Below are 24,518 nucleotides of genomic sequence, written 5' to 3'. Positions count from 1 at the left end.
TTACGCAGTGCCTATGTACATAGCTCATCCCAGTCAGGAGCGAGGTGGTTCCAGTAAGAAAAAGAAAACATCTGAGGCTTTCATCAACTCTTTGGCTATGTCCTCTGTAAAACTGTACAGTCTCTTCTCCTTAAACACCACTTAACATTAGTATCCAAAGGCACCAAGCAAAAAAGAAACTCACACAGTCCACATGAGAAACACATATGCTATGTCTAAACAGAGTTTAGTGTGACCCTCAGTTCTCCATATTATTTTAACACTGCTTGCACCTGAATGGAAGAAAGCTTCAAACTGCATGTAAAGCGGTGTTCCTTAGGCATGCCTGTGAAGCAATCTTATCTCCATGCAACTGAGACAGAATCACCAGGTTGGAAAAGACCCACTGGATCATTGAGTCCAACCATTCCTATCAAACACTAACCCATGCCCCTCAGCACCTCATCCACCCGTCCCTTAAACACCTCCAGGGAAGGTGACTCAACCACCTCCCTGGGCAGCCTCTGCCACTGCCCAATGACCCTTTCTGTGAAAATTTTTTTCCTAATGTCCAGCCTGAACCTCCCCTGGCAGAGCTTGAGGCCATTCCCTCTCGTCCTGTCCCCTGTCACTTGGGAGAAGAGGCCAGCTCCCTCCTCTCTACAACCTCCTTTCAGGTAGTTGTAGAGAACAATGAAGTCTCCCCTCAGCCTCCTCTTCTCCAGGCTAAACAACCCCAGCTCTCTCAGCCGTTCCTCATAAGGCCTGTTCTCCAGCCCCTTCACCAACTTTGTTGCTCTTCTCTGGACTCGCTCCAGAGCCTCAACATCCTTCTTGTGGTGAGGGGCCCAGAACTGAACACAGGATTCAAGGAGCAGTCTCACCAGTGCCGAGTACAGAGGGAGAATAACCTTCCTGGACCTGCTGGCCACACCGTTTTTCACACAAGCCAAGATGCCATTGGCCTTCTTGGCCACCTGGGCACACTGCTGGCTCATGTCCAGTCGGCTGTTAACCAACACCCCCAGGTCCCTCTCCTCCAGGCAGCTTTCTAGACAGACTTCTCCTAGTCTGTAGCAGTGCATGGGGTTGTTGTGCCCCAAGTGCAGGACCCGGCACTTGGCCTTGTCAAACCTCATGCCATTGGTCTCAGCCCAGCAGTCCAGCCTGTTCAGATCCCTTTGCAGAGCCTCTCTACCCTCCAGCAGATCCACACTTCCACCCAGCTTAGTGTCATCTGCAAACTTGCTAAGGGTGCACTCAATGCCTTCATCCAGGTCATTGATAAAGGCATTGAACAGGGCTTGACCCAGCACTGAGGCCTGGGTAACCCCATCTGTAACTGGCCTCCAGCTGGATTTAATGCCATTTACCACTACCAGAGCAGGCTTGTGTCCTCCCCTGTGGTCACAGCCTGGACTCCTCAACCATCAGCACCACTGTTGATGCTAAGTTCCTGCAGGACTGGCAGAACCCCTTAGAGAAGTGTCCTGCTGCTCTCCACTCCCTGCAAGGTCTCAGTTGAGCCTTCCAGCAGAGGCAGGGTACAGACTAAAGTAGCTTACTTCATCTAGTATTGTCTTCTGGATGCCACTGATCCTGTGTCTGGCACATACTTTTATCTCCATGACTGGCTATACTTCCCCGTGGCTGCTGTGCACAGCAGGAGCTGAGTGAGTCAGAAGTGCTGGCCTGTCACTGAAGTTAACATCTTGCCTCTGTGAGGAGCAGGGATTCGTGCCATCTGGATGGACTTAAGGCATTGCCAGAAGTATGGCTTGGCCACAGCTCGGTCATGCTCAATCTCAAGCCAAATGTGAGTGTGAACACATCAGTTTGAGAGCTGACAAGGCGACAAACCCAGTGACTCGTGTTTCTCCCTTAACCACAACGCTTTTCATCCTTCTACCTGTTCAGGGAAGGTCCACTGACAAGGAGCTGTACAAGATGCAGAAGTTGTCCCTGACATGAATTAAGTGAGATATCGGCTGTTCACAAGCAGTTATTCAGATGCCTTTGAAAAAGGAGGATGTGAATCAACAGTTCAAAGGGCAGATTTGGGATAGAGATAGGCCCTATGGCAGGACAGCATAAGGATTTGTCAGTGTGTGTCTGTAATGCTGATTGCCCTAGACTAATTCTTGTGAAAACTTTAGGTGCATGTGCATCCTTGGTACATCTCCTGCAAAACTACATTGGCTTATTTATTGCATTTCCTCCAAAATATGTATTTCTATAAATAGCAGGCTTTTCAGGAAAGGCTGATCAAAATCTCACAAGTAAAAAAGGAAACATATTAGAAAAAATTAATTTCCTCAACTCATTCTGGTGTTAATGAAGTTTTAACAATATATTATTACACTTAATTCTGATGTCACTTATGGTAGTCATTCCCAAGTGGCTTCGTTGACTTCTACATTCTCACTTTAGCTTATACCAGGTTCTGATGTAAAATACTGTTTAAAAAAAATCTAGCATATTAATCCCTATCTTCTGTTTCTTGTTTATAATTTCAGAGTTTCTGACTGCACTGAGATAGTACATGTAGTTTACTAGATGTGTGTAATGCTGCACTTCATAATGCCTTTTCAGTGGCTTTTTTTCCCCCCTTCTCTATTCTAAACGTAATTTTAAAATATTTTGATAGTAACATTTTCCCAGATGTCACCTGGTTATGAAGGCTCCTTAAGACAATTAATACTTTAGTAAAGCTAGTTTTAGAATTCCTGTCACAAGCACCACATCAGTTTAAGAAACGATAGTACTAAACTTTCTTCTGTAGGCATTGAGAAAGGAGGAAGACTATCTTGTCTGTTCTTCTGATCAACTGTAACTCTATCCTTCTTTTGCTTAACATACTCTCCAGTGGTTTGTCTTGTTTAGTCTTAAATGATTCATACAGTAAGGCTTGAGTATCAGATAAAAGAGCAGAAGTTTCCTTGGACAAATATTTGGAAATATATATTTGGAAATATATATTTCCATATTTAACATCAATTAGTGAGAATAAATTAGGAATCTATAAACTAATCAATTACTCAGTCATATCCTTCTTGATTCCTTGAGGCTTGGTTAATTTTTCATTGCTACTTGTATAATTATGGAGCAAAACCTCTAAGTATCTGGGGTCACCCCAGAGTAAAACTGACATACGTGAGAGCTGAACCAGCCGTGATGGCAGCAAGTCAGACCTTAACTAAAATATTTCTGCCTCTTCACCAAGCAGCAGCAAATTTGGTGTCTTTTAGGTCAGGTTTCCTCTTTGAGAGCAGGATACAGAGGTGCTGACTTGGGTATTTCCTTAGGGTAATGTATCTATTTAAAGAACATACAGACACTTGCTGATTACCACAAGGGTGGTTATAAACAGCACACAGTCAATTCCCATTTGCAATTCCCCTTTGCATAAATACCACAGCCTTTTCCCAAGAAAAGTATGCTTTAGTATCCTTTCTTTTCAGGGAGCTCATGAAAGTGAGAGGAAGCTGTTTAGACCCATCTAGCATCTCATTCTCTCCTCCTTCTCTGCTTTTCCATGGGGGAAACTTGCCCAAGGACCTGACCCGGTGGTGTGGAAAGTAGCTGGATCATTAAGCCTGGCTTTTATATCTGTACTCTGTTACACAAAGGATGCTCAGATAGGTCTAAATGCTTAGACAAAGATTAGAGCAGCCCACAGAGTATCCTTGCAATTTACTGTGTGTGGTTACTGCTTGGGATTTTTAACTCCTCTGTGAAGAATTTCATCATGAGTGTGATACATCATGTGCAAACCATTAACTCCTTTCACCATAGCCATATATTTTCAAAAACAATAGTCCTCTTTATTAAAGCACTTAAAAATAGCATTCTAGTGCAAAAGGTTATCTGATGCCTTTCTACTGCAGACTGTGTCAGCAACTCTTTGACAGTTTGCAGTGCACATCAGTGATTTACTTGTGAAATTCCTAGAGAGCAGGGGCAAGCTGTGTAGAAGTCGTGATGCGTCAAATTCAGTGGTGTGTAATAAAAAATTTAACAGCTGATAATGCAAACATATTGAGGAGGTCACGAAGAATATTCTTTCAGTCAAAGCTGTTGAGAGTTGTGACCTAAGGACAAGCCAACAGGAATCATTGTTGCAAAGATCAAATTTCATTTTAATGTGGTCAGGGAAGGACTTACCAGGGTGGTGGAAAGAGAGGAAGAGGCTGACACTTATTGACACATAAACAAAGGACGGGGGGCTACCTGGCTCCACAGCACCACTGCAGATGAGAGCTGGATCTGATCCTAGAACCGAGAAAGCCCCAGTCTTACCTTGATGCAGGAGTCCGGTAATGCTGACTCCACTTAGGGCCTTCAATCACAATCTAATGCAAATCAACGTTGCTGTATTGCTTTGTATTGATACAGGACATGAGCTGGTTCAAAAATTTTAACCTAGCAGACCTATACCAGCTGAAAACCTGGCTCTAAGCAGACTGTGAGGGAATTTCCTTGACTTTTCTCCCCCTTTCCTTTAGAAAAAAATTACTGCTGCATGTTTTCCATTTTCCTATAAGCTTTCTATCCAATGTTCCAAACATTCCAAAACAAACATGTACATTTCCTTCCTTGGTACTCTATGTCAAGATCTATTTAACTGCCTCAGCAAGAGCAAGCAATCCTAGAAATCCTGCCATTGTGATTAAACAGAAGTTTCTTTTAGTTTTAGAACCATCTCTGTGCATACGTGTTACACCTCAACAATACTTTTGCAGTGCTTCTGGATGCATTTCCCAGGGCTATACACTGCTATTGAACTTACTAAACACTATTAGACAAGTTTTGCTATAACTTGTTCTAATTCAAGTCTGGAGTAAATGCAGCCATTCTCAAATAATTTGACTGTGTAAGCTGATAAATGTACAGTGGACTCTGCTGAAACAAAATAGGATGAAAACTGAATTACAGCACAGCCATTTAGGGCCTGTGATCTTGAGTACAGTGACCTTTTCTTAAAATGAAGTTCTAGCATTGGAGTGTGTGTATGTGTGAGGAAGCAGGTAATCAAACTGTTGCTGCAGATACGCATCACTTCTTCCTGTGTTTATTTATTTATTATTGCTCGTATCGTAGTAACAACCAAAGGCTTAAACTGAGATCAAATGATTTTTTTGTAGGTTGCTATAAAATACATATTTTAACATACATAATTTATTTGGTTATACAGGATGAAGATGACTAATATGATTGGGGCTGGCCATATCCAGCAGTAGCAACGACTGCCTGTGCCTCCTCACGCCTTGGCAGCATCGGGAATGAACAGTTCAACTCACCAGAGGTTTGTTCCAGTTACACATCCTTCTTTGTCTCCCACCGCAGAAGTGACAAGGCCCCCCTCTCTGGCCACTGTATCATCTGAGTTGCAAAACACAGTTTCATCTATAGTTTTGGGAGGCCCAGAACTGGCTGCAACAGGGTATACAGGTATCACTCCAATCACACTACATTCCTTTATGATGGTAGAGGATCTGTCCACAGGGGTTGTCCTAGACCGTTTAGCATTTAACTTAATGCATTATATAATGAAGAAGTGTGAGCACAAAATTTGGTACATTTAAGCTTGATTTCTGGTTTACAGGATAATCTGCTCAGAGACCAGATGTGTTTTAAGTGCCCTGTGACTAGGTGTATGCTTGCCTCTCTCCCCATGTAAAATCCCACCACTTTCATTTAGTGGCCTTGTAAATGCACCCTGACCAAATAGATTTTGGCATTGGTGCACAGAGAGTCCAGTCCTGCATCATTTGGACGGGCCAAAAATACCGTTCGATGGGCCATATTTTAACCTTTGAAAGAGCAGTGAATGAAAATCATCAACAGATGAAGGTACCACAGCAAGATATATTTGCTTCTTCACAGAAGTGGGAGAGACAATGTAAGATGAGGCCAGTGTGCTCCTTGCCATCTGCATTCAGGGCATCCCAGTAGGAATTAACACAACCCTGCACTGGCCAAGCTTCAGCAGCCAAACAGCTGCATCCAGATGACAGCCCAGATTGAGAAACAGGGATTTACCAACCAGCACTTTCTGTGTGAAACTGGTGATTTCAATTTAAACTTCTTGTTTGTCAGTCCTTTGCCTTGCCAAGGTCTTGGGCTCCAAACCCACCAGGCAGTTCCCTGGACTGCCAGCCTGCGTGCCTCCGCTTTTCAAGCTCCAAGCAATTCTGCTGTCTGAGATCTGTGAATCACTGAGATCAGGGACTTCCAGCCTTCCCTAAATCTGCAAGTTGTCCAGTGTCTCCAGTGGCTGAGTTGCCCAGTTTGGTTCATAGCCTCGAAACGGCTGATTCCCAAGCACAGCAATTTGTGAGGAGGGCTGCCCTGAAATTCTGCTTCCAGTTTCCCAGGGGAATCTGGGGAAATACATCCTGTACAAGAAAAATGTGAGTTGCTACTGCTGCTGGAATGCTTTTTAATTTTTGAAAAATGTTAGGTCTTCTTGCCTTGTCCTGGGCAGTACGTTCAGCTTTCAGGTCTAAGCAAAATAGGCATAAGACTGCTGGGGTGGAAAAAAGGACATAGTTTCTAAAGTGCTGACAACTTTTACTTTTTTTTTTTCCCCTGAAGTAAAAAGCCTGCTGCAAAAGAGTGGCTGCCTTGGAAAGAAAATATTTCATTCTTTTTCTCTTTATGCACCATTTTAATATTTTTCCATGTGTTTCTGATCATCTCAGGGAGATGTATAGCTTTACCAAACTCCAGAGAAATAAAACTCTTGGTGAGCTAGAAGTCAGCTAGATCTCAAAAACCTTAATAATACCGAGAGATACGTGTGGAGGCTAGTGATGCTGAAGGGTAGGCAATGCTGCTGTGTAAACCAGGCATAAGCAAGTGACAGAAATGTGTTTGAAATCCACTGAGAGCAGGATTGAACTCTAGGTCATGCCAAAAGGCAAATTTAACCCAGTGTTTTACTATGGGGCCACTACCAGCCTGGCTCAGCTACACACACAGATTCCTCTCACACACAAACACGCTGCTTTTAAGCTGGATGGACTTAGCTGGTGCAAAAAATTTTGCCCAAGGCATCTCAGGTTTGCACTGAGAGCACAAACTCTACTAAGACACTAGTTACTCTCCACAGTTCTCCCCCACCAAAGAAAGAGAGACACAAAAGTCATGAAGAGAGCATCGGGGAGCAGCTGACACTAGCATGACACAAAAAAGCATGGGCTATAGCAAGGTACGCTGCCATGCAGCACTGCCGTGTTTTCTGTGCTACCTGAATTCTCCCATCAGCTAGAGTTCAGGGGCAATATGCAAGGCCAGTCACTATGCTGTTCCTGACATACCTGACCCATGAGGATGGGAAGAGGAGAACATGCAGGAGAGATGTGGCAGCTGCTTAAGAGTGGATCATGCCAGGGTTGGCATTCTCTGCCACTTGCAGGGTCCGCTTGAAGAGCAGATTTCTGGCATGTCTCAGGACTATGTTTTGCTGCAACCCACCCACTCTGCAAGTATGTGGTGTGGAGCCTCTCCCTCTTGCTCTTCCACGCCGTCTTGGGTAGGAGAGATCTACTTAACTAAGTCCTTCTTCCTAGCGTTTCTTTCTGGCACCCTAAAGACATGGGTGCAGTGGGATGGTGAACTTCTACTGTGTCTAATGCTCTCTTTTTCTTCCCTGGGCGTAGTTTTCAGTCCCTTGAAAGACCCGTTTGATCACAGTGTTGCATACTCAGTTAGTTTTCGGCACTGAGCTGTGGATGCCAATAATACAAATGAGGCATCTAATTACTTGGTTTAGAGAGGCAACTTGGATACCCCACTGATTTTCCCAAACATTTCTGAGCCTAATCGGAGTGAAACCCATTAACTTCAGTGGGCTCTGGATGACTTCCTATATACACAAAACTTGAAAAATTATGCTTTAAAAGGAATACCAAAGTTAAATTGGGAAATTTTAACAATTCTCTTTGTATTTTAATTTACTGGCTGTATGCTGACAATATAATTAGAGATGCTATGTTAAGTAATGCCAGATGACATTAGGGGATGGCAAAAGTATCCAGTTTTCTAAAGAATAGTTCACAGTTGAACGGTTCCTCTCTCTCCACTCCATTTTTAGCAGAGAAATACATTCAAAAAGTCAGAAACAGCTGAATTAATCCAAGAGTCAAACCATTTATAAGTACCAGTAATGTGGTGTATCTTAGCACATTACTTTCACATCAAATCTAATGTTACTGCAGAACAAAAAAGTTTACCATGTTTCCTTAGTACCTACTCACAAAAAAGAAGGAAGGTTTGCAGGGCCTTGTGATATTCATGTGCTTGAATTGGGCAGTGGACAACCTACCTGCCACTGAAGCCAAAGGAGCAGAACCCAGACTTGTGCTTTATAAAGCTGAGCATTTGAATGGTAATTTTTGGGTTAGGGTCTATGGATTTCTTGGCGTCCATCAATTAATTTGAAAAGGGTTTTGAGTGGCAAGGCAAAACATGTCTACACTTACTGTGAGTCCATATACGCTGTGTTCATATACCGTGTGAGTGTGTCTATGTTAAACTTCAGTCTATACATGTAAAATTACTAGGAGGCCCATACCACTACGGGAAATTTGATAGGGCACAAAAATGAACACTCCATGAGAACTATAGCCTTTATTTTAACATAAACTCACATATTTAAAATTGCATATGTAGATATATTTATCTATGGATATAAATATTTATATGTTTAAGTTCATTGTATGCTGTCCTATACATGTCTTGTAGATCCTCTCTTGAGTAGAGTTAGTGAGTTAAAAGGGTCTTTTACTAGAGCTAAATGTCTTGGGGAATACAAAAAATTTTAAGGGCATTTGTACTGCTCTAAATAGGACTTTAAAAGAAACATCTTCTGTAGGCGGGCTTAATGATAGGGCAACATAATGAGGATTTCCTTAAAAGTCTTGATTTTCCTGGGAGGAGAAGACGAAACAGTAAAAACTGAAGGCTGGTACATCACAAACAACAGGAATGTCTCAAATGTTGCTCCTGGGCGACACATGGAATCTTACACCAGAGCAAAGTAATGTGCCTGCATGAAAAAAAATCACATAGCCCATATAAACTCATGCAGCCAGGTCAAATGTCTTCAAAACTTTGTCCTGTAAACATTTCACATGTGCAGGCTGATCAGGTAGTGTCTGTCTTTGCACGAAGAGCCATAATGGTGGCCTAAAAGCATGAAACCACCATTAATGCCAGTCTTGTGGCCTCTGACTAAACCAACTGAAGTCTAACCATGGACTTAATAGAATCATAGAATCGTTACGGTTGGAAAAGACCTCTAAGACCATCAAGTCCAATCATCAATACACCACCCCCGTGCCTACTAAACCCTGTCCTGAAGCACCACATCTACACATTTTTTGAACACCCCCAGGGATGGTGACTCCACCATTTCCCTTGGCAGCCTGTTGCAGTGCTTCACCACTCTTCTGGTAAAGAAATTTTTCCTAGTATCCAATCTAAACCTCCTCTGGTGAAACATGAGGCCATTAATGCATGGCCAAGACTGACTCTCTACTGGTGGTTACCTGACAATGCATGCATCACTACTGGCTGCACTGGCCAGGGACCTTTGGCCTATCTAAGTGTGGCAAAAAAATCCTCATTACTCATATTCCTAATTCATGGAAGGCAAATCCAAAGTTGCATAAACCACTTATCTTTCTGTAGCAACTCTACACTGGCTTTGCATCTGCTTTGCATAGAGTTCAGTGCCAGGAAAAGCCACAGGAAAATTAACTCTTGTCTTAGCTTGTCTGACAATCTCTGTTAACAGAGAAAGCTTACTATTAATTTTGAGGTTGGAGCTGTGTTTTACATTTCCCCCTCCCCCCCTCACAAATGCTGAAAAAGCTCATATATTCTCAAAGTTAAAATGTCATTGACTTTATTGTATAATGTTCAGTATTGGGCAAATCTGAGTAGTGTAAATATGTGGCTGGTGGGATTATGCTTGGCCTAGTACTTGATATCATAAGGGAAGCATCTTGTCACAGTAAGGAACTGTGGCTGGTGATTTGCCCTCAAAGATCCATATTCATGGAGGATCCAGAAGATTGGGACTAGAATATTTTAATGCAAATCTCAAGAAGCCTTTGAATTGATGAATATGCTTTAACTTAACAAAAGTATTTAGCTCTGGCACACTGAAGTGTTGTGGGATTTGAGGATGTGCTTCTTCTTTGCCTCTGTTCAGAATTCTCCGTGCAAATCGCACCAAAGGAACAATCACTAAAATGAAGTTGGAAACTCTCAGAACAGCACTTACACGGAATCTAGGAGATTTTGCACTGCTTGTGCTGACTTTCCTCCAGTTCACTTTCCTATCAATGCACTTTATGGGCTGGCACTTAATATTTTTAATCAGTTTAATTACTTCGGCCTATTTTCAAATCATTTCACACATAAGCCTGAGAAGATATTTCTAAACAAAATTTAATGAAAGCAAACAGCAATTTCATAACAGACATTTATAAACAGATTAGTGCACAACAAAAGAAAAAAATCCAAGCTTTGCATTCTGATTTTCTAGAATCCAAACAATTCATATTTTCCTCCCAACTGTATGCAAAATGATTGTTTGCACATTTCATTGAGATCGTATGGAGATACGCCGATTCAGGCTGTCATCGTAGACCTGAAGTTTTCACTGAGAAGCTTCTACCAAAGGCAGCTGCTTTCTGGATCTCTTCTGATCCCAGCTGGGACTCTGGGTTTAAAGACGAATGGCTCCCCACATAAAGCCCTGTAGCTAAGAACAAAGCATCCAAGCTGTCTGTGGAACACCAGCATTATGTGCAGAACTGGCTAAGTTTTCCTGTCACGCAGGCTTTTCCCCACTGCATTAGGAAGAACCACAAGACACACATGGTTTTGTGGGAGGGGGGCAAAATAGGAAAGTGAGATTTGGCTATCCTAAAACTGCTGATCAGGGCATTTACCTCAGTTACTGAACATCTGAATTCAAATCCTTTCTTTGCCTCTTTCACACCACAGATGGGAATGTGGGTTTCCCACATCCCAAGCTTGTGGTTTTACCACCAGGCTACTTGTTCTTTGAAAGCAGGTCTTTCTTTTTGTTTTTTACATCTGCTCATGTGAGGTAGCCTTCTTAATAAGCATACTGAATCACTCAGTTTTAACTCTAATTTGCGAGGTGATTTAATCCTACACTGCCACATGGTTTTTTTTTTGCGAGTCTTTTTTAATGAGGCTGTTGGGAAACAATCTAATAAGAACACTTAACACAAAAGTGACCAGGTTACTAACATCTAAACCACTGGGAGAGGAGAAATGGGGATCGTAAAGAGTATTACAATTTAATTTTCTCTGCAGTTCATGACAATGTATACAATGTGAGTACCTGTACCCTTACAGGAGCTCCCATAGGACTTTGGTCACTGATTTCAGTGACAGAAAAGACTAGTTACAAGTATACAAGAAAAGCTCATCTGATCTTTTGCGGTCTCTGCCTGAGGAGACATGATTTTTCAAACAACAGCTCGAAGATATGTTTGTTTTCTACCCGAGCCTGAACACCTTAACATCAGGGAGTAGTGCTGAATACAGCCACAGGGGCTTTGGCTTATTTACGTGAATTAATCACAGGAACACACTTTCTAAATTAGACGGCATAGTCCCAGAGGGTTAATTTCTTCGATGCTCAGCTGGGTATGACCCCAAAGCAGAGCCCCTTAGATGCACACTGAGAATGAAAGAAGCTGGAAGTTGTCACACACAGTTGCAAGAACAAACCTCCATCCTCTTCAATTAAAACTCTTGAACGCCAGATGTGTAGACATGACATATTTATTTTCGACCTTCCAATTTAAAGAGGGAAAGCAAAACTGGACAAATTAATCCCTTGTGTGAGCCAGTCGACATCGCTGCATTTGCCCTCAGAATAAGCTTTGTTAGGAATAACGTTTACTACCTTTGCCTTAGATCTAGTGACATATTTTCAAAGAAATCTTACTGCTTGGGATGTAACTCAGGCATATAAAATGGCATCACAGTATTTTAATCAAGACATTAGAGCCTTTTGATTACAGAGAGTTATGGTTTTGGCCTTTTAATAAGAAAAAAGGCTCCACTACGCGATTGTTAACTTGCTTCCAAGAAAAACATGTGTTTATCAACTTCTGTACAGAGCATCCTGGTAGCTAATAATAAATCCTTGCATTTTATTTTGAAAGCCAACTAACTTTAACAGTGGCACCCAAGTTCCACAGCAATCCCACAAGGCATCTGCTGATAATTTAATGACTGGCTATGGATAAAAATGCTTTTTATAGAATCATAGAATGGTTTGGGTTGGAAGGGACCATCAAGGTCGTCTAGTCCAACCTCCCCTAGGGTGAGCAGGTTGCTCAGAGCCCTCATCCAACCTGACCTTGAATGTTTCCAGGGATGGGGCATCCACCACCTCTCTGGGCAACTTGTTACAATGCCTCATCACTCTCACAGTAAAAAATTTCTTCCTAATATCTAGGTGAAACTTATCCTCTTTTAGTTTAAAACTTTTACCCTTGTCCTATTGTTACAAGCCTTGCTAAAACGTTTCCCCTTCATCTTTCTTATAAGCCCCCTTTAAGTATTGAAAGGCTGCAATAAGTTCTACTCGTAGTCTTCTTTTCTCCAGCTGAACAACCTCAACTCTCTCAGCCTCTCTTCACAGGGGAGGTGTTCCAGGCCTTTGACGTTTTTGTGGCCCTCCTCTGGACTGCTCCAACAAGTCCATGTCCCTCTTGTGCTAAGGGCTCCAGAACTGGGTGCAGTATTCCCGGTGTGGTCTCACCACAGCAGAGGGGCAGAATTACCTCCCTCGACCTGCTGGTCTCACTTCTTTGATGCAGCTGAGGATACGATTGGCTCTCTGGACAACAGGACAAGGGGTAACAGTTTTACACTAAAAGATAACAAGTTTAGATTACGTATTAGTTAAAAAAAAACTTACACTGAGGGTGGTGAAACACTGAAGAGGTTGCCCAGAGAGGTGGTAGATGCCTTATACCTGGAAATATTTGAGGTCAGGTTGGATGGGGCTCTGAGCAACCTCATTCAGTGGAAGGTGTCCCTGCTTACTGCAAGGGGGTTGGACTGGATGACCTTCTTGGTCCCTTCCAACCCAAACCATTCTATGATTCTATGTGATTGTTGACTTGCTTCCCAAAAGCCCTGTGTTTATCAACTTTTATACAGAGCATCCCAGTCACTAATAATAAATCCTTTTTTTTTTTTTTTGAAAGCCAACCAACTTGAACAGTGGGAACTAAATTTCACAGCAATCCCGCACTGCTTCTCCTGACATTTTCAAGACCTGGCTACAGATTAACAGTGCCTTTTATGATGCCGAAAATGTCAGCAAATAAACTCTAAGACTCAATTTGGAATTTCATAAAGACAGCACCCCTTATCAGGCCTGGGCAACACAATCTACATTGGTTGTGTGCAGTGAGAAAAGAGCTGGGGACAGAATGGATTTCCCACTTAAGACACATGTGGATAAATTCCCCCCCAAATCTTATGCACATTCTATTATCATAGAATCATAGAATACTTAAGGGTTGGAAGGGAACTTAAAGATCATCTAGCTCCAGCACTCCTGCCATAGGCAGGGACACCTCTCCCTAGATCAGGCTGCCCAAGGCCCCATCCAACCTGGCCTTGAACACCTCCATGGATGGGGCAGCCACAGCTTCCCTGGGCAACCTGGGCCAGTGTCTCACCACTCTCATCGTGAAGAAATTCCTTGTTATGTCTAGTCTAAATATGCCCCTCTCCAGTTTATACCCATCCCCCCTAGTCCTGTCACTACAAGCCTTTGTAAACAGTCCCTCCACAGCTTTCCTGTAGCCCCTTCAGGTACTGGAAGGCCAGTATAAGGTCTCCCCAGAGCCTTCTCTTCTCCAGGCTAAACAACCCCAGCTCTCTCAGCCTGCCCTTGTATGGGAGGTGCTCCAGCCCTCTCATGATCCTTGTAGCCCTCCTCTGGACCTGTTCCAACAGCTCCATGTCCTTCTTATGTTGAGGACTCCAGAACTGGACACACTGCTCTCCAAAGACCAATTTTAATGTTATTATGAACTTCACAACAGCCCAAACTCTTGCTACTTTGGACGTGGCTGCAGCTCTCTGCCTGACCTTGCATTTGAGATAAGAAGAAAACTCCGAACGGGGGGGGGGGGGGGGGGATCAGAGAAGCAGACACCTCCGTTCAGCACAGATCACACTGAACACAAGGTATTATCATCTTCAAAGAACGAGCAGCATCTGGAAAAACACTAAAGAAAACATGCTATCAGAGGGCCGTTCCAACTTTTAAAAGAACACAGTTGCTGAGATGAAACTTTCCTCCAAGCGAAACTATTCCGCTTCTCGCAGTGGCAGCTACTTCTCGTCTCCTTTACGATCCAGGGGGAAGCCGAGGATGAACCAGGTCGCGGCAGCCTTTGCAGCGACGAGGGAAGGGGGGAAGCAGATGACGGGAGGGGGGGGAAATGGCGAGGAAACACTGGAATTGTCGCTGATTTCCCTTCCCTCACGCTGCGACAACAAAGCGCCGCCTCCCAGCCCCGCGGTGACCGCTATGGGCGGTTCATTCTCCTCCTCCTCCTCCTCCTTCCCCTCCTCCCGCCGTGCGGCGGGAGGAGGGGAAGGAGGAGGAGGAGGAGAAGGAGGAGGAGGAAGGGGCCGTGGCTACTGAGCACAGAGCGCATCGATCGCGCCCGCCTCTCGGCTCCCTCGGCAGCTCCAGCCCCAGCCCTCGCCCGTCCCCCGCCATTTCACACCGGGACGGAAAGGGACGCGGAGCGGCGGGTGGAAAGGGGGAGGCGCCGCCGTGTGCTTCCCGCTGCCCCGCCAGGCAGGTACACGCCTAAATCCCACCCTGCCGCGCCGGGAACGGCCGCCCCCCCCCCTTTCCTTTCTTCTCACCCCCCCCCCCCCATGTCTTTCTCCCTTTTCGAGGTGGGGCGGAGGGAAGCGGCCGCCCGGGGAGCCGCGCATCCCAGCGGGCAGAACCGGGCGGGGGCTGCTTCCTACCCGCTGGATTCGCCTTCTCCCGGCGGGAAGGGGGCGGTGGGACAGGTGGGCAACGCCCTCCGGGAGCCCCGCGCGGCTTTCCACCCCCCCACCCCCCATTCCCTGCCTTTTCCCGGTGCGGCGGGACGCGTCCCTGCCCGCGGCGGGTTTGGGGGGGGGGGGGTGTCGGAATTAGATGGGTCTCCGAGGTCCCTTCCAACCCGGAGCGTTCCGCGATTCGACGTTTTAACGCGTCTTGGTTTTCCCTCCTTCCCCTCTTCCCCCAGAGCCTCCCCCTCCCCGTGCTGCGGGGAAAGGCGCCGGGATGGAAAGTTTAGGGCGGCCCCGGCCGCGTCGCTGGGTGCTGGCGGAGGGGACCGGGGCGGGGCGGGCGGCGGCGGCTCCGCGATGGGATCAACCGGGATTGGGAAGGGGGGCGGGGGGGATCCAGCGGCTCCGCGCTGGGATCGCCTGGGATGGAGGTGGAGGAGGATTCGGCAGCTCCGCGCTGGGATCGCCCGGAGGAAACGGGGTAGAGGGATTCGGCGGCTCCGCGCTGGGATCGCCCGGGATGGGCAGGGGAATCGGCAGCTCCGCGTTGGGATCGCGCAGCGGGGAAGGAAGCGGGGGGGGATCCGGCGGCTCCGCGCTGGGATCGCCCGGGAGGCGGGGGAGGGAGGGGAAGGATTCAGCAGCTCCGCGCTGGGATCGTCTGGGATGGGAGGGGGATGCGGCAGATCCGCGCTGGGGTCGCCTAAGGGGGGGAAAGAAGGGAGGGATAGGGAGGCTCTGCGCTGGGATCGCCAGGGGGAAGCTGGGGTGGTGGTGGGGGATCCGGCAGCTCCGCGTTGGGATCGCCCAGAGGGGAAGGAGGAGGATCGAGTGGCTCCCGGGAGGGGGGGAGGGGGATCCGGTGGAGCCGCCAGGTGAGGCTGTGCCTGTCCCGCCGCTGCCGCTCGCTCCGAGGGGGCGGCATCCCGGCTTTGTGCTCCCACCTGAGGGGAGCTCCGGGTGTCCCCGCTTTCCTAAAAATCCGGGAGGTCTGCTCCCAGAGTCGGCGAGGCTTTGGGAGAAAGAGCACAGGGCTAAATCTGTGCCTCACAAGAAATATTCTTTGATCTTTCCCGGAATTTCGTGTATCCTTGCTTTTCTAGCTCTTTGTAATCGATGCCTTTCAGTTTAATACCCACACTACGTTTCCCATATATAATTTAGTTGGAGAAATAGCATTCCCTCAAAGCTTTCTGCCTTGTCTCCCAGGGAGGGAGTTGCTTTCTGGTAATAGTAAAAGAACGTGATACTGAATGCAGACGCATCCTCGTTTGTGGGAGCCTGACCCTTTCTGCTAAATGTTGGTTTCTTTGTTATCAGGTCTGCTAAAAAATGACAGAGTATAAACTTGTTGTCGTTGGAGCTGGTGGTGTAGGCAAGAGTGCCTTGACAATACAGCTGATTCAGAATCACTTTGTGGATGAATATGACCCTACAATAGAGGTAAACAATTTGCATTTTATACCTATTGTGGAGAGAGATCAACTGTAATAATGCTAGTCCTTTACTTTTGAACGGTTAGTACAAAAACAGAACAAGGCTTTGTGTTAAAAAGGGCTCAGAGATAGTGGTCAGCATTGGTGGAGCATTGGAGGATAAAAATACTGCAAACCCTGGGCTTCTTGGTCTGGCTGTGGAGCAACTGCAGTAAAAAAATAACAGTTTGATCACTTGAAATGTGGTGTTAATTGCCGTGTTTTGTTGGAGAGTTTGGATGCCTGTTTTTAGGATCTTGGTGACAAAGTATTTGCCAAACTCAATTGAAGATGCTTAGCAGAACTCTTCATGGCTTTGCATGCAACCTCTTAAACGTGGCTTTCTTTTTTGGTATCAAGGAAAATTTATGGTTCTGAAATGTTTGTGTCAGTGTTCTCAGCTCCTATCATTAGGATCCGTTTAACACAGTGAGAAGCATGTTCTGGAATGTTATGGGGAATGAGGCAAAAATTTGGAGCCCAATTTTTTTTTTTTAAACACACCAATGCGTGTCTCTGTACCTAGAAGAAATCCTACAACATAGCTGCTGTAGTGGAGTCTTTGAAATACGTGGCGCAATTCCTCAGAATCCGAAATTGCAATTAAGCTTTAAAAGTTACGATATTTTAAAGGTTTTTAATGAGCAGGCAAGTTCTGCCTTTTAAATATAAGAAAAATACTAGTGTTGTCTGAAATCTCCTGTGGATCATTTGATTTAATCACCTCAGACCGTATAAAAAGAGAAATGATGCTATAATTTACCAAAGATTTTTACATTCCCAGCACTGGAGCTCTGTAGCTTATGACTTCATTTATGTGTTGATACAATGAGGCACTTCCAAGCTCACTTGAAGAAATTGCAAGGGTTTAAAGCTAGGCTTAAAATGGTGACTTGGAAAATGGGTATGTAGTCATTTTCAGGTAGACACAAGCAAAAGGAGCCAGTGCCCTGAGATGGTTGGAAGCTGTCTTTACTTCAACAAAGTACAGGTGAGCTAATGTCTCCCAAATAGAAATGTGTTGGCTTGAATTTGAGTTTACCTTAATGTGCCTCCGTCTGTGTCATCTTCTCCCTCTGTAGTGTGGCCAGGAAACCTTGTTTGCGCTTGTAGAAGATTTTATGAATAGACCTATGGAGAGAGGAAGGGTGTTTGACTTCTGCTAGGAGAACAGGTCTTTCAGTTACTAGGATGTGAAATATTAAAACAGCAGCAACGCAAAATACACTTTAAAAGACAGAAAGTACACAAAGCTCACTGAGAAGAAAAAATGGGATTTTACTTTATCCTGCAGAAGGAACTTCGGAGGATGTTAGTCTTCCTAATGCTTGTTTGTAATCATCTAGGTTTCTCAGTTTAGATGTGTGTTTATGCATCACAGAAAGTACTGTGGAGGGTCTGTGTTAGAAGCTGTCATACAAAGGCAGAACTGCATAAACAATTTAGGAACACAAAACCTTAAATGCCAGTTTTCTTAAGTCACTTGAGGGATTTTGATAATAAACAAGCTGAGTGTTTTGAGGAATAACAGGTACATTTTAATGTAAAATAATAAAGTGAAAATACAGTTCTTTACAGAAAGAACGTAAACCCCCAGAACTGTGGCTTTTATTCAGTAGTGTGCAGGATGACTGTACCACGGTGTTGTGATCCAGGTTCAGTATGTTCTTCTCAAAGAAAGAAACTGTTAACCGAGTGGGTTTTACCAGCATCCACAACTTGTTGCATGCAGCAGTATTAGTCTCCTGCAACTCCTAGAAGTTCTTGACTGTATATCAGTTACCATTTTTTTGTCTTGTGAATTCTGAGACCTTGAGGATGGAGGTGGTTCTTCCTACTCATGTGGTACAACACCTTGTGTGCGCTCACAAGTGCTGTCCTCATGTAGGTTAGCTTGTAGGGAACAAATAATTCAGTTATGATAAGAGTGGTCTATGATTTGGAGTGGCAAACAGGTTCCAGAGAATGGGATTGTAATTCGGTTTAAGTGCTTGAGTCCTTTAATGGGTAGAATCCCATTCAGTTGCGAAGGGTTGCTTGATGGTGCTTCCTTCAGATGCAGTTGTGTTGGTAGGGGCTGATCAAAGAACAATAGCTGTAGAGTGTGTTTTATGCAGTATGAGAAAATAAGGCTGAAATTGCTTTAACGGGTAAAAACTAACAGTTCAGTAGTGTTGCTACTATTGTTTCTCACTTACTTCTGTTTCTTTCATTGCCATATGGCTGTCGCCAAAACACTTGTTTTTCCTCACAGACAAATAATCAAGCTAAATATTTTGGGGTAGACAGAGAAAAAGAGTTCAGTGTTTGTTATCTGTTATGAATTCCTTAACTACACAGTTATTGAATAATTTAAAATCTTTCCTGTGATTAACAAAGTGAAACACTTCCCTTCCCAAATTCTCATGTTTTGAAGATATGATGCTTTTGAAAAGAGGAAAGGCATACACTGGTTACTTAATCACATATGTGTTTATGTTAATACTGTTGCTGTTTTCAGTGGAATAGACTTAATGATTCAACAGATAACTTGTTTGGAAAATTTATTGCTTCCTGGCCTGCTTGAGTATTTTTATTTACTTATATCTGAATCTAGCAGATAATGGGAGGCAGAGAAGGAGTTAAAATGAGTGCATGTTTGGTTGGCTACTGTTATTTAAATAAACGTGCTCTATATGTGTTTCACAATTTCATAACTTATTTGAAATAGATGTCCAAGCACAGATTTATAGCCAAGCAATTTTAAGTGGTTTTTTTTTTTGACTGAATGAACACGAACCCTTAAAAATCTGGCCGAAATCACAGAACAGTTGGACTGGTGCCCTCTACTGGTCGAGCTTTGTTAAATTTTTATTTGCAAGATCTCATGTGATGACATAATTTTAAATGTTTTTTACTTTTTTTAATTCTTTTTTACAGCTTCTGAATGTTTTAGTGCTAGATATATGTCATCTTTTAAATGTCCTAGAGAAAGAACAGCCCTCCAAGTTCTTTGTCAGAGAGTTTTCAATTGGATTAGCAAAATCCCTCAGCTGATTTAGAAGTACTGATATTTAAATCTGTATTCTTAGATGACCTGTGCACCTGGGAAACTTTCACCAATATTTAGTAATAGTTTAGTCTTAGTGGCTGTGATATTTTAGCATTAAATCACTGGTATAATGGATTTTTACAAAGTAATTGTTTCTCACTTATATGGGACTTATTAAACAGTAGGGTTTTTTTAGATAAATTCCTTATGTAGTGTATAGCTGAGATTTCCTATCATGTTTTCTCATCAGTGCTTGTGAACACGTAGAGAATTATTAGTCCTTTACCATAATTCATGCTAATTTTTATGGCTTGTGAAAGGCCAATAAAGCAGGTTGAATGATTAATGAAATTAAAACTTCTGATGTAGATCTGCTAAGTCTGTATACTGGGGAAAATTGCAAATTCATATTTAGAGTTGGGTACTACTTCAAAATTGACTTCTTTTGCATTTTGTTTTTACTTAATAGCCTTGTACTGGATGTTCCTTCATTGCATTCATTACAGCAGATCTTCCAGTGTGTGGTAAAGCTGCTGGATTTTTATAAATTATGAAATATATAGATCAGAAGGTTGGGGGTTTTGTTGTTGAAGGGGTATCTAGCCATTTGGATTCTGCAATTGCATTTTAAAGCAGAAGTGCTGCAGGTACTATAGCAGTGTAACTTTTTGTTACATCCTACATTCTGTTTCAAAGGACTTCATAAATTTTACTGTATGGCAACATTTAAATGCACAGTTACATCTTGGGTATGTTTACACTGGTATTCACCACAGCAAAGGGTGGGGTGGGGTTCTCAGTAGCCTGAGCGTTTAATGTGGTGCTTCAGTTTTGTTTCCTTCAGTGACAAATGTGATTTCAGGTTTGATGTTTTGCAGAGATGGGGAAAAAAGGCAAAAAAAGCAAAATGTTTATTATTTCAGTAGCTTGGAAGGAAATCATAAGCCTGAAACCTCTCTCCCACGTCTTCCTTTTCCTTCTGCCTCAAATACCCTTTCGTAGTTAATGACAAAAGTTTCTCTCCAGAAATGGGCAAAACTGTTATAATCTAAAAGTGTTCCTCCTTGTACCTGTGCTGTGCCTTACGCTGGTGCCTCTTTGCTGCTGCCAACACGGTAGGCATGCTAGAGCCCGCGGTTCTTGAAAGTAATTTTCTATTAAAAATTGTTTTCTTTGATGAAAATTACTTAAAGCTTTTGTTTAGAGTTCGGTGGAGGGGAATTTCCTTTGAAGTGCTAAGATGTGAAGGAATAATACAGGCTTTGCAAGAAATGTTTTTCATATTTTTAAACTAGCAGTCAAATAGCAAGAAGAGAAAATGAAAGCTTTGTAAATATGCTGGGCATACTGCTAGAAGTTCCACTAGTACTTAACTGTGAACTATGATAAAAAGGTATCATAGGACATGAGGGATCCGCTAATGAATTTAAGTGACTTGGAATAAATATGCATGCTTTGGGAGGTTTTTTGATGGCTTTTTTTTTTTCCTTTAAGCAGTGAACCAGAGTATTAACTTAGTACACATTGGAGTTTGTGTATTTGTATCCATATTTTAAAAATGGCTTATCTATTTCTAAGTTACATACTTTTTTCCTAATGCTGAATTTGCACTTCTGTGAAATAAATATTTCTAAAATCGCATTGGAAGTAAACTTCTATCTTTAAGGTATACAGTCAATATTGTTTTAGCTGATACTGTTAGAAGTTATCCAGGCTCAAGATAAATGTGAGATTACAGAGTTTATTTAGTTTAAGATACTGATTCTCTGCAATCATCTCCTGCATGTGTCTTACCGTGACCAATGGGAAAATAAGAGCCCTTTGTAAAAATACAAATAGATAGAAAGTGCACAGAAGTAGGTGGACTGTGCCTTAAAATGGATACAGATGAAGGAAAGTCATTCTGAATTCATCCTGAAGTTGGCTAGAATTGCAACTCTAATTCTTTAATTCCTTTCCCAGTCACTTAGTTTCACTTCTGTATAGTTTTAAAAAGAACAATAGCAATGTCATGTTAATCTCTAGCTAAAGGATCTGAAAGGTAATACAAAAATTTTGTGTTTATACCTTTTCATTGTTACAAGTACTGTTTACTGATCATAATTCACGGCAGTGCTCAAAGTCCTATATTTAAAGCTTGTTGACATGTTTTCTGTAAACATGTATATGTTCAATATAAAAAGAGTTGTTGGAAAAGTAATGCTTATATTCTTATTGCTAAAACTATGTTCTCCTTGAAGCCTTGCACCAAAAAGAGCTATAAATAGGCATTAATATCTAGTTTCTTGGGACGTTTTACAGATTTTAGACACTTGAATCAGTGACCTGAAAACTTCTGAATTGATAGCATTGAAATAATTGTTTTCCAACATCTCTGTGAACCAACCTGTCAGGGCTTTTATGTAACTCTCGCATCAGTCTGTCATGAGTAAAAAGCTTGAACTTAAAATATATAAACTCAACTTCATTAACTTAATAACAAATATCATTATATGCACCTGCTCAGGGATACAAAACACATTTCCTGTCCCAACAATGAAGGCTTTTTGTACTTCATCTCCTTTTCAGTGGCATAGATTTTTGGAGTTGTCTAGCTTGTGAACTCTTTCCGGTTTATTATTTTGTACATTGCTGTGGCACGCTTTCATAAACATCCATAGAATGAAAGTAGAATTTTACTTAAAAAAAAGAAAATCGGTAAATTGAATAAGCTTTAAAAAAGTAAAACCTATTAAAATCAGGATTACAGGTTTCTTCAATTAACAGAGAAAAAAGGGGAGATGCTTTTGATCTGGATCCAATATCTACTTTTTGTCCTTTTGTGAAAAATAAGCAATAAGAATGCTGTCCTTTTTCTGTGTCCTTTCCTATGCAGTTTTACTCAATGATGGTTCAGAATACAGCTAAGAACACCTACTTTCAGTGCTCTTTCCATTTCAGCACTATACACGAGACACCATTTTCCTACTGTCATTTGCTCATCTGTAAAGCTGGATTTTAATCCTTTAAGTGTTTTCAGTCACGTTGGAATACTAGTAAACAGTTTTAATATCTCCTGAGTTACAGATGTTTGAAATCCTACTTGTTTTTCTCTAACCAAGGTTTATGTTTTGTTTTCTTTTCTTAGGATTCCTACAGGAAGCAAGTAGTAATTGATGGAGAAACCTGTCTATTGGATATTCTTGATACAGCAGGTCAAGAAGAATACAGTGCTATGAGGGACCAATATATGAGAACAGGGGAAGGCTTCCTGTGTGTATTTGCTATAAACAATACGAAGTCTTTTGAAGATATTCACCATTATAGGTGTGTATACTGAAAGATAATCGGTAACACTTGTACTGGGATAGGTTGCAGCTCTTACACTAGATAATAGAATGATCTCTTCTGTAATAGCATCTAAGGGGAAATTTGCAAATTAGCAATATTGCAACTTTATTTGTGCATTTGTATGTCTGTAATTTTGTGTAATCTGAAAATCTGCTGCCTTGTATGCAAGTTAGGCAGGTAAAGTATCTGGAAGCTCTTCTGTTATGAGCTAACGTGACCTAATATTCCAGCCTGTTCACCATGAAGACTTATCTAAAGTCATTCCATAAAGAAGATTGTGTATTAAGATGGAAAAACTTGCACAATTGAAATTCTACAGACAATAATGTCATTTCTTAACTTTTGTTCTGGGCGTGGAGGGGAAATACGTGTGGAGTGTTTCTGTGTTGGAGTTCTGTGTTACTAGAAGACTGGCATGTGAGCTCTGATGCCTAGGGAAGACAGACACACACAGACTCTGAGCTGCAGGTTGACTGCTAAGATCAATCTGCTGTTAGTTTCTTCTTGTTTTTTTTTTTTTTTTAAGAGTAGTCCCAAACACATAATGTTAAGTGATTCGTACTTAAGCATTTATAATGCTGCAAGATCTTATGTGGCTGTATGGTGGAGGCGTGTTTTGCTATTAGTATTACCCACTAACCCAACCTATACTCATAAGGTGAAGTTGCACATTTCTGTTACGAATAGAAGGTACAGTTCCTCATTTAAGGTGGGATACTGTGACAGTTCAAGTTTATCAAAATCAGCAGGTGCTACTGCCCTGATTGTGTAGTTCCATATTCTCCTGTGTACCCGCAAGTCAGCTTATCTGATTGTGTAGTGTGCCAGTGTGAGTAGCTTAAACAGGTAGATGCCTACCTACAGAAATAGATTACTTCTGGCTTATCTTCCTGGAGCAGCTGTGGGATCAAGGGTGCACTGTTGCAAATGAGAGAGGCACAATCGCTGCACGCTAACCTGGGGAGAGATCAATATTGACGATGTGGACACTTTTTCAGGACTGTTTCTTTTTTATGTTTAAATTGAGCTAGCCAGCCTTTGTTTAAATTTCATTATATGCAAAATGTTGTAATTGAATGTATTGGTACTGGTGGCTTAAAAAAAAAAAAGAAACAGTTAAGAGTGCAGCAGGGATGACAAATCAAAAAAACTCCTATCTATTGCTCTTGGAAAAACTGTAAACTTGCTATTATTATCTAACCAGCTTATTACAAATGGGTTTCCTCTGGTTGTAGAGGAAGAAGGGAAAAAGGGAAGGTAGGTGATGGGTGTGTGGGGAAGGAGGAGCATAGAGATTTTTATGCGTAAGCGTTGTTTTTAAAGAGAGAGTTGCAGTGTTGCATAGGAAGACTTTCCCAGTTTATGTCAAAGAATGTTGGGGGTGAATGCTGGCATTTCTACTGTGCTTTCACATACCTGTGGATGACCTTGCAGTCTGAAGCTGAAGGCTGATAAGTATCTTAAGTGAAAACAGTGATTATGTAGAGGAACGTACTGCTAGATTATTTGGGAAGCAAAAGTAATTAAATTATTGTTGAGATTATTGACAAGAACATCTAACTGGTATTCAAAGACGCTTTCTAACTAGTGTTTGAAAGGGTTAT

General features: G+C 42.6%; 2 protein-coding genes across 5 annotated transcripts in view; both read left to right on the top strand.

Annotated features, from left to right (window-relative positions):
* ITPR2 (inositol 1,4,5-trisphosphate receptor type 2) overlaps positions 1-24,518 on the top strand; it is a 998,050-nt gene that overhangs the window by 739,939 nt on the left and 233,593 nt on the right. The window lies entirely within an intron of this gene.
* The window catches only part of KRAS (KRAS proto-oncogene, GTPase), a 28,243-nt gene continuing 18,410 nt past the window's right edge, over positions 14,686-24,518 (top strand). For all 4 annotated transcript variants that reach the window (XM_069862778.1, XM_069862786.1, XM_069862797.1 and 1 more), the window contains exons 1-3: positions 14,686-14,873; positions 16,399-16,521; positions 22,712-22,890. In XM_069862778.1, the coding sequence (XP_069718879.1) occupies positions 16,411-16,521; positions 22,712-22,890 (290 nt within the window). In that variant the 5' untranslated portion in view covers positions 14,686-14,873; positions 16,399-16,410. The remainder of the gene's footprint in view (positions 14,874-16,398; positions 16,522-22,711; positions 22,891-24,518) is intronic.

Source organism: Phaenicophaeus curvirostris, chromosome 1, assembly GCF_032191515.1.
Source record: "Phaenicophaeus curvirostris isolate KB17595 chromosome 1, BPBGC_Pcur_1.0, whole genome shotgun sequence".
Lineage (NCBI taxonomy): Eukaryota > Metazoa > Chordata > Aves > Cuculiformes > Cuculidae > Phaenicophaeus > Phaenicophaeus curvirostris.
This window is presented reverse-complemented; position numbering and strand designations above follow the sequence as displayed.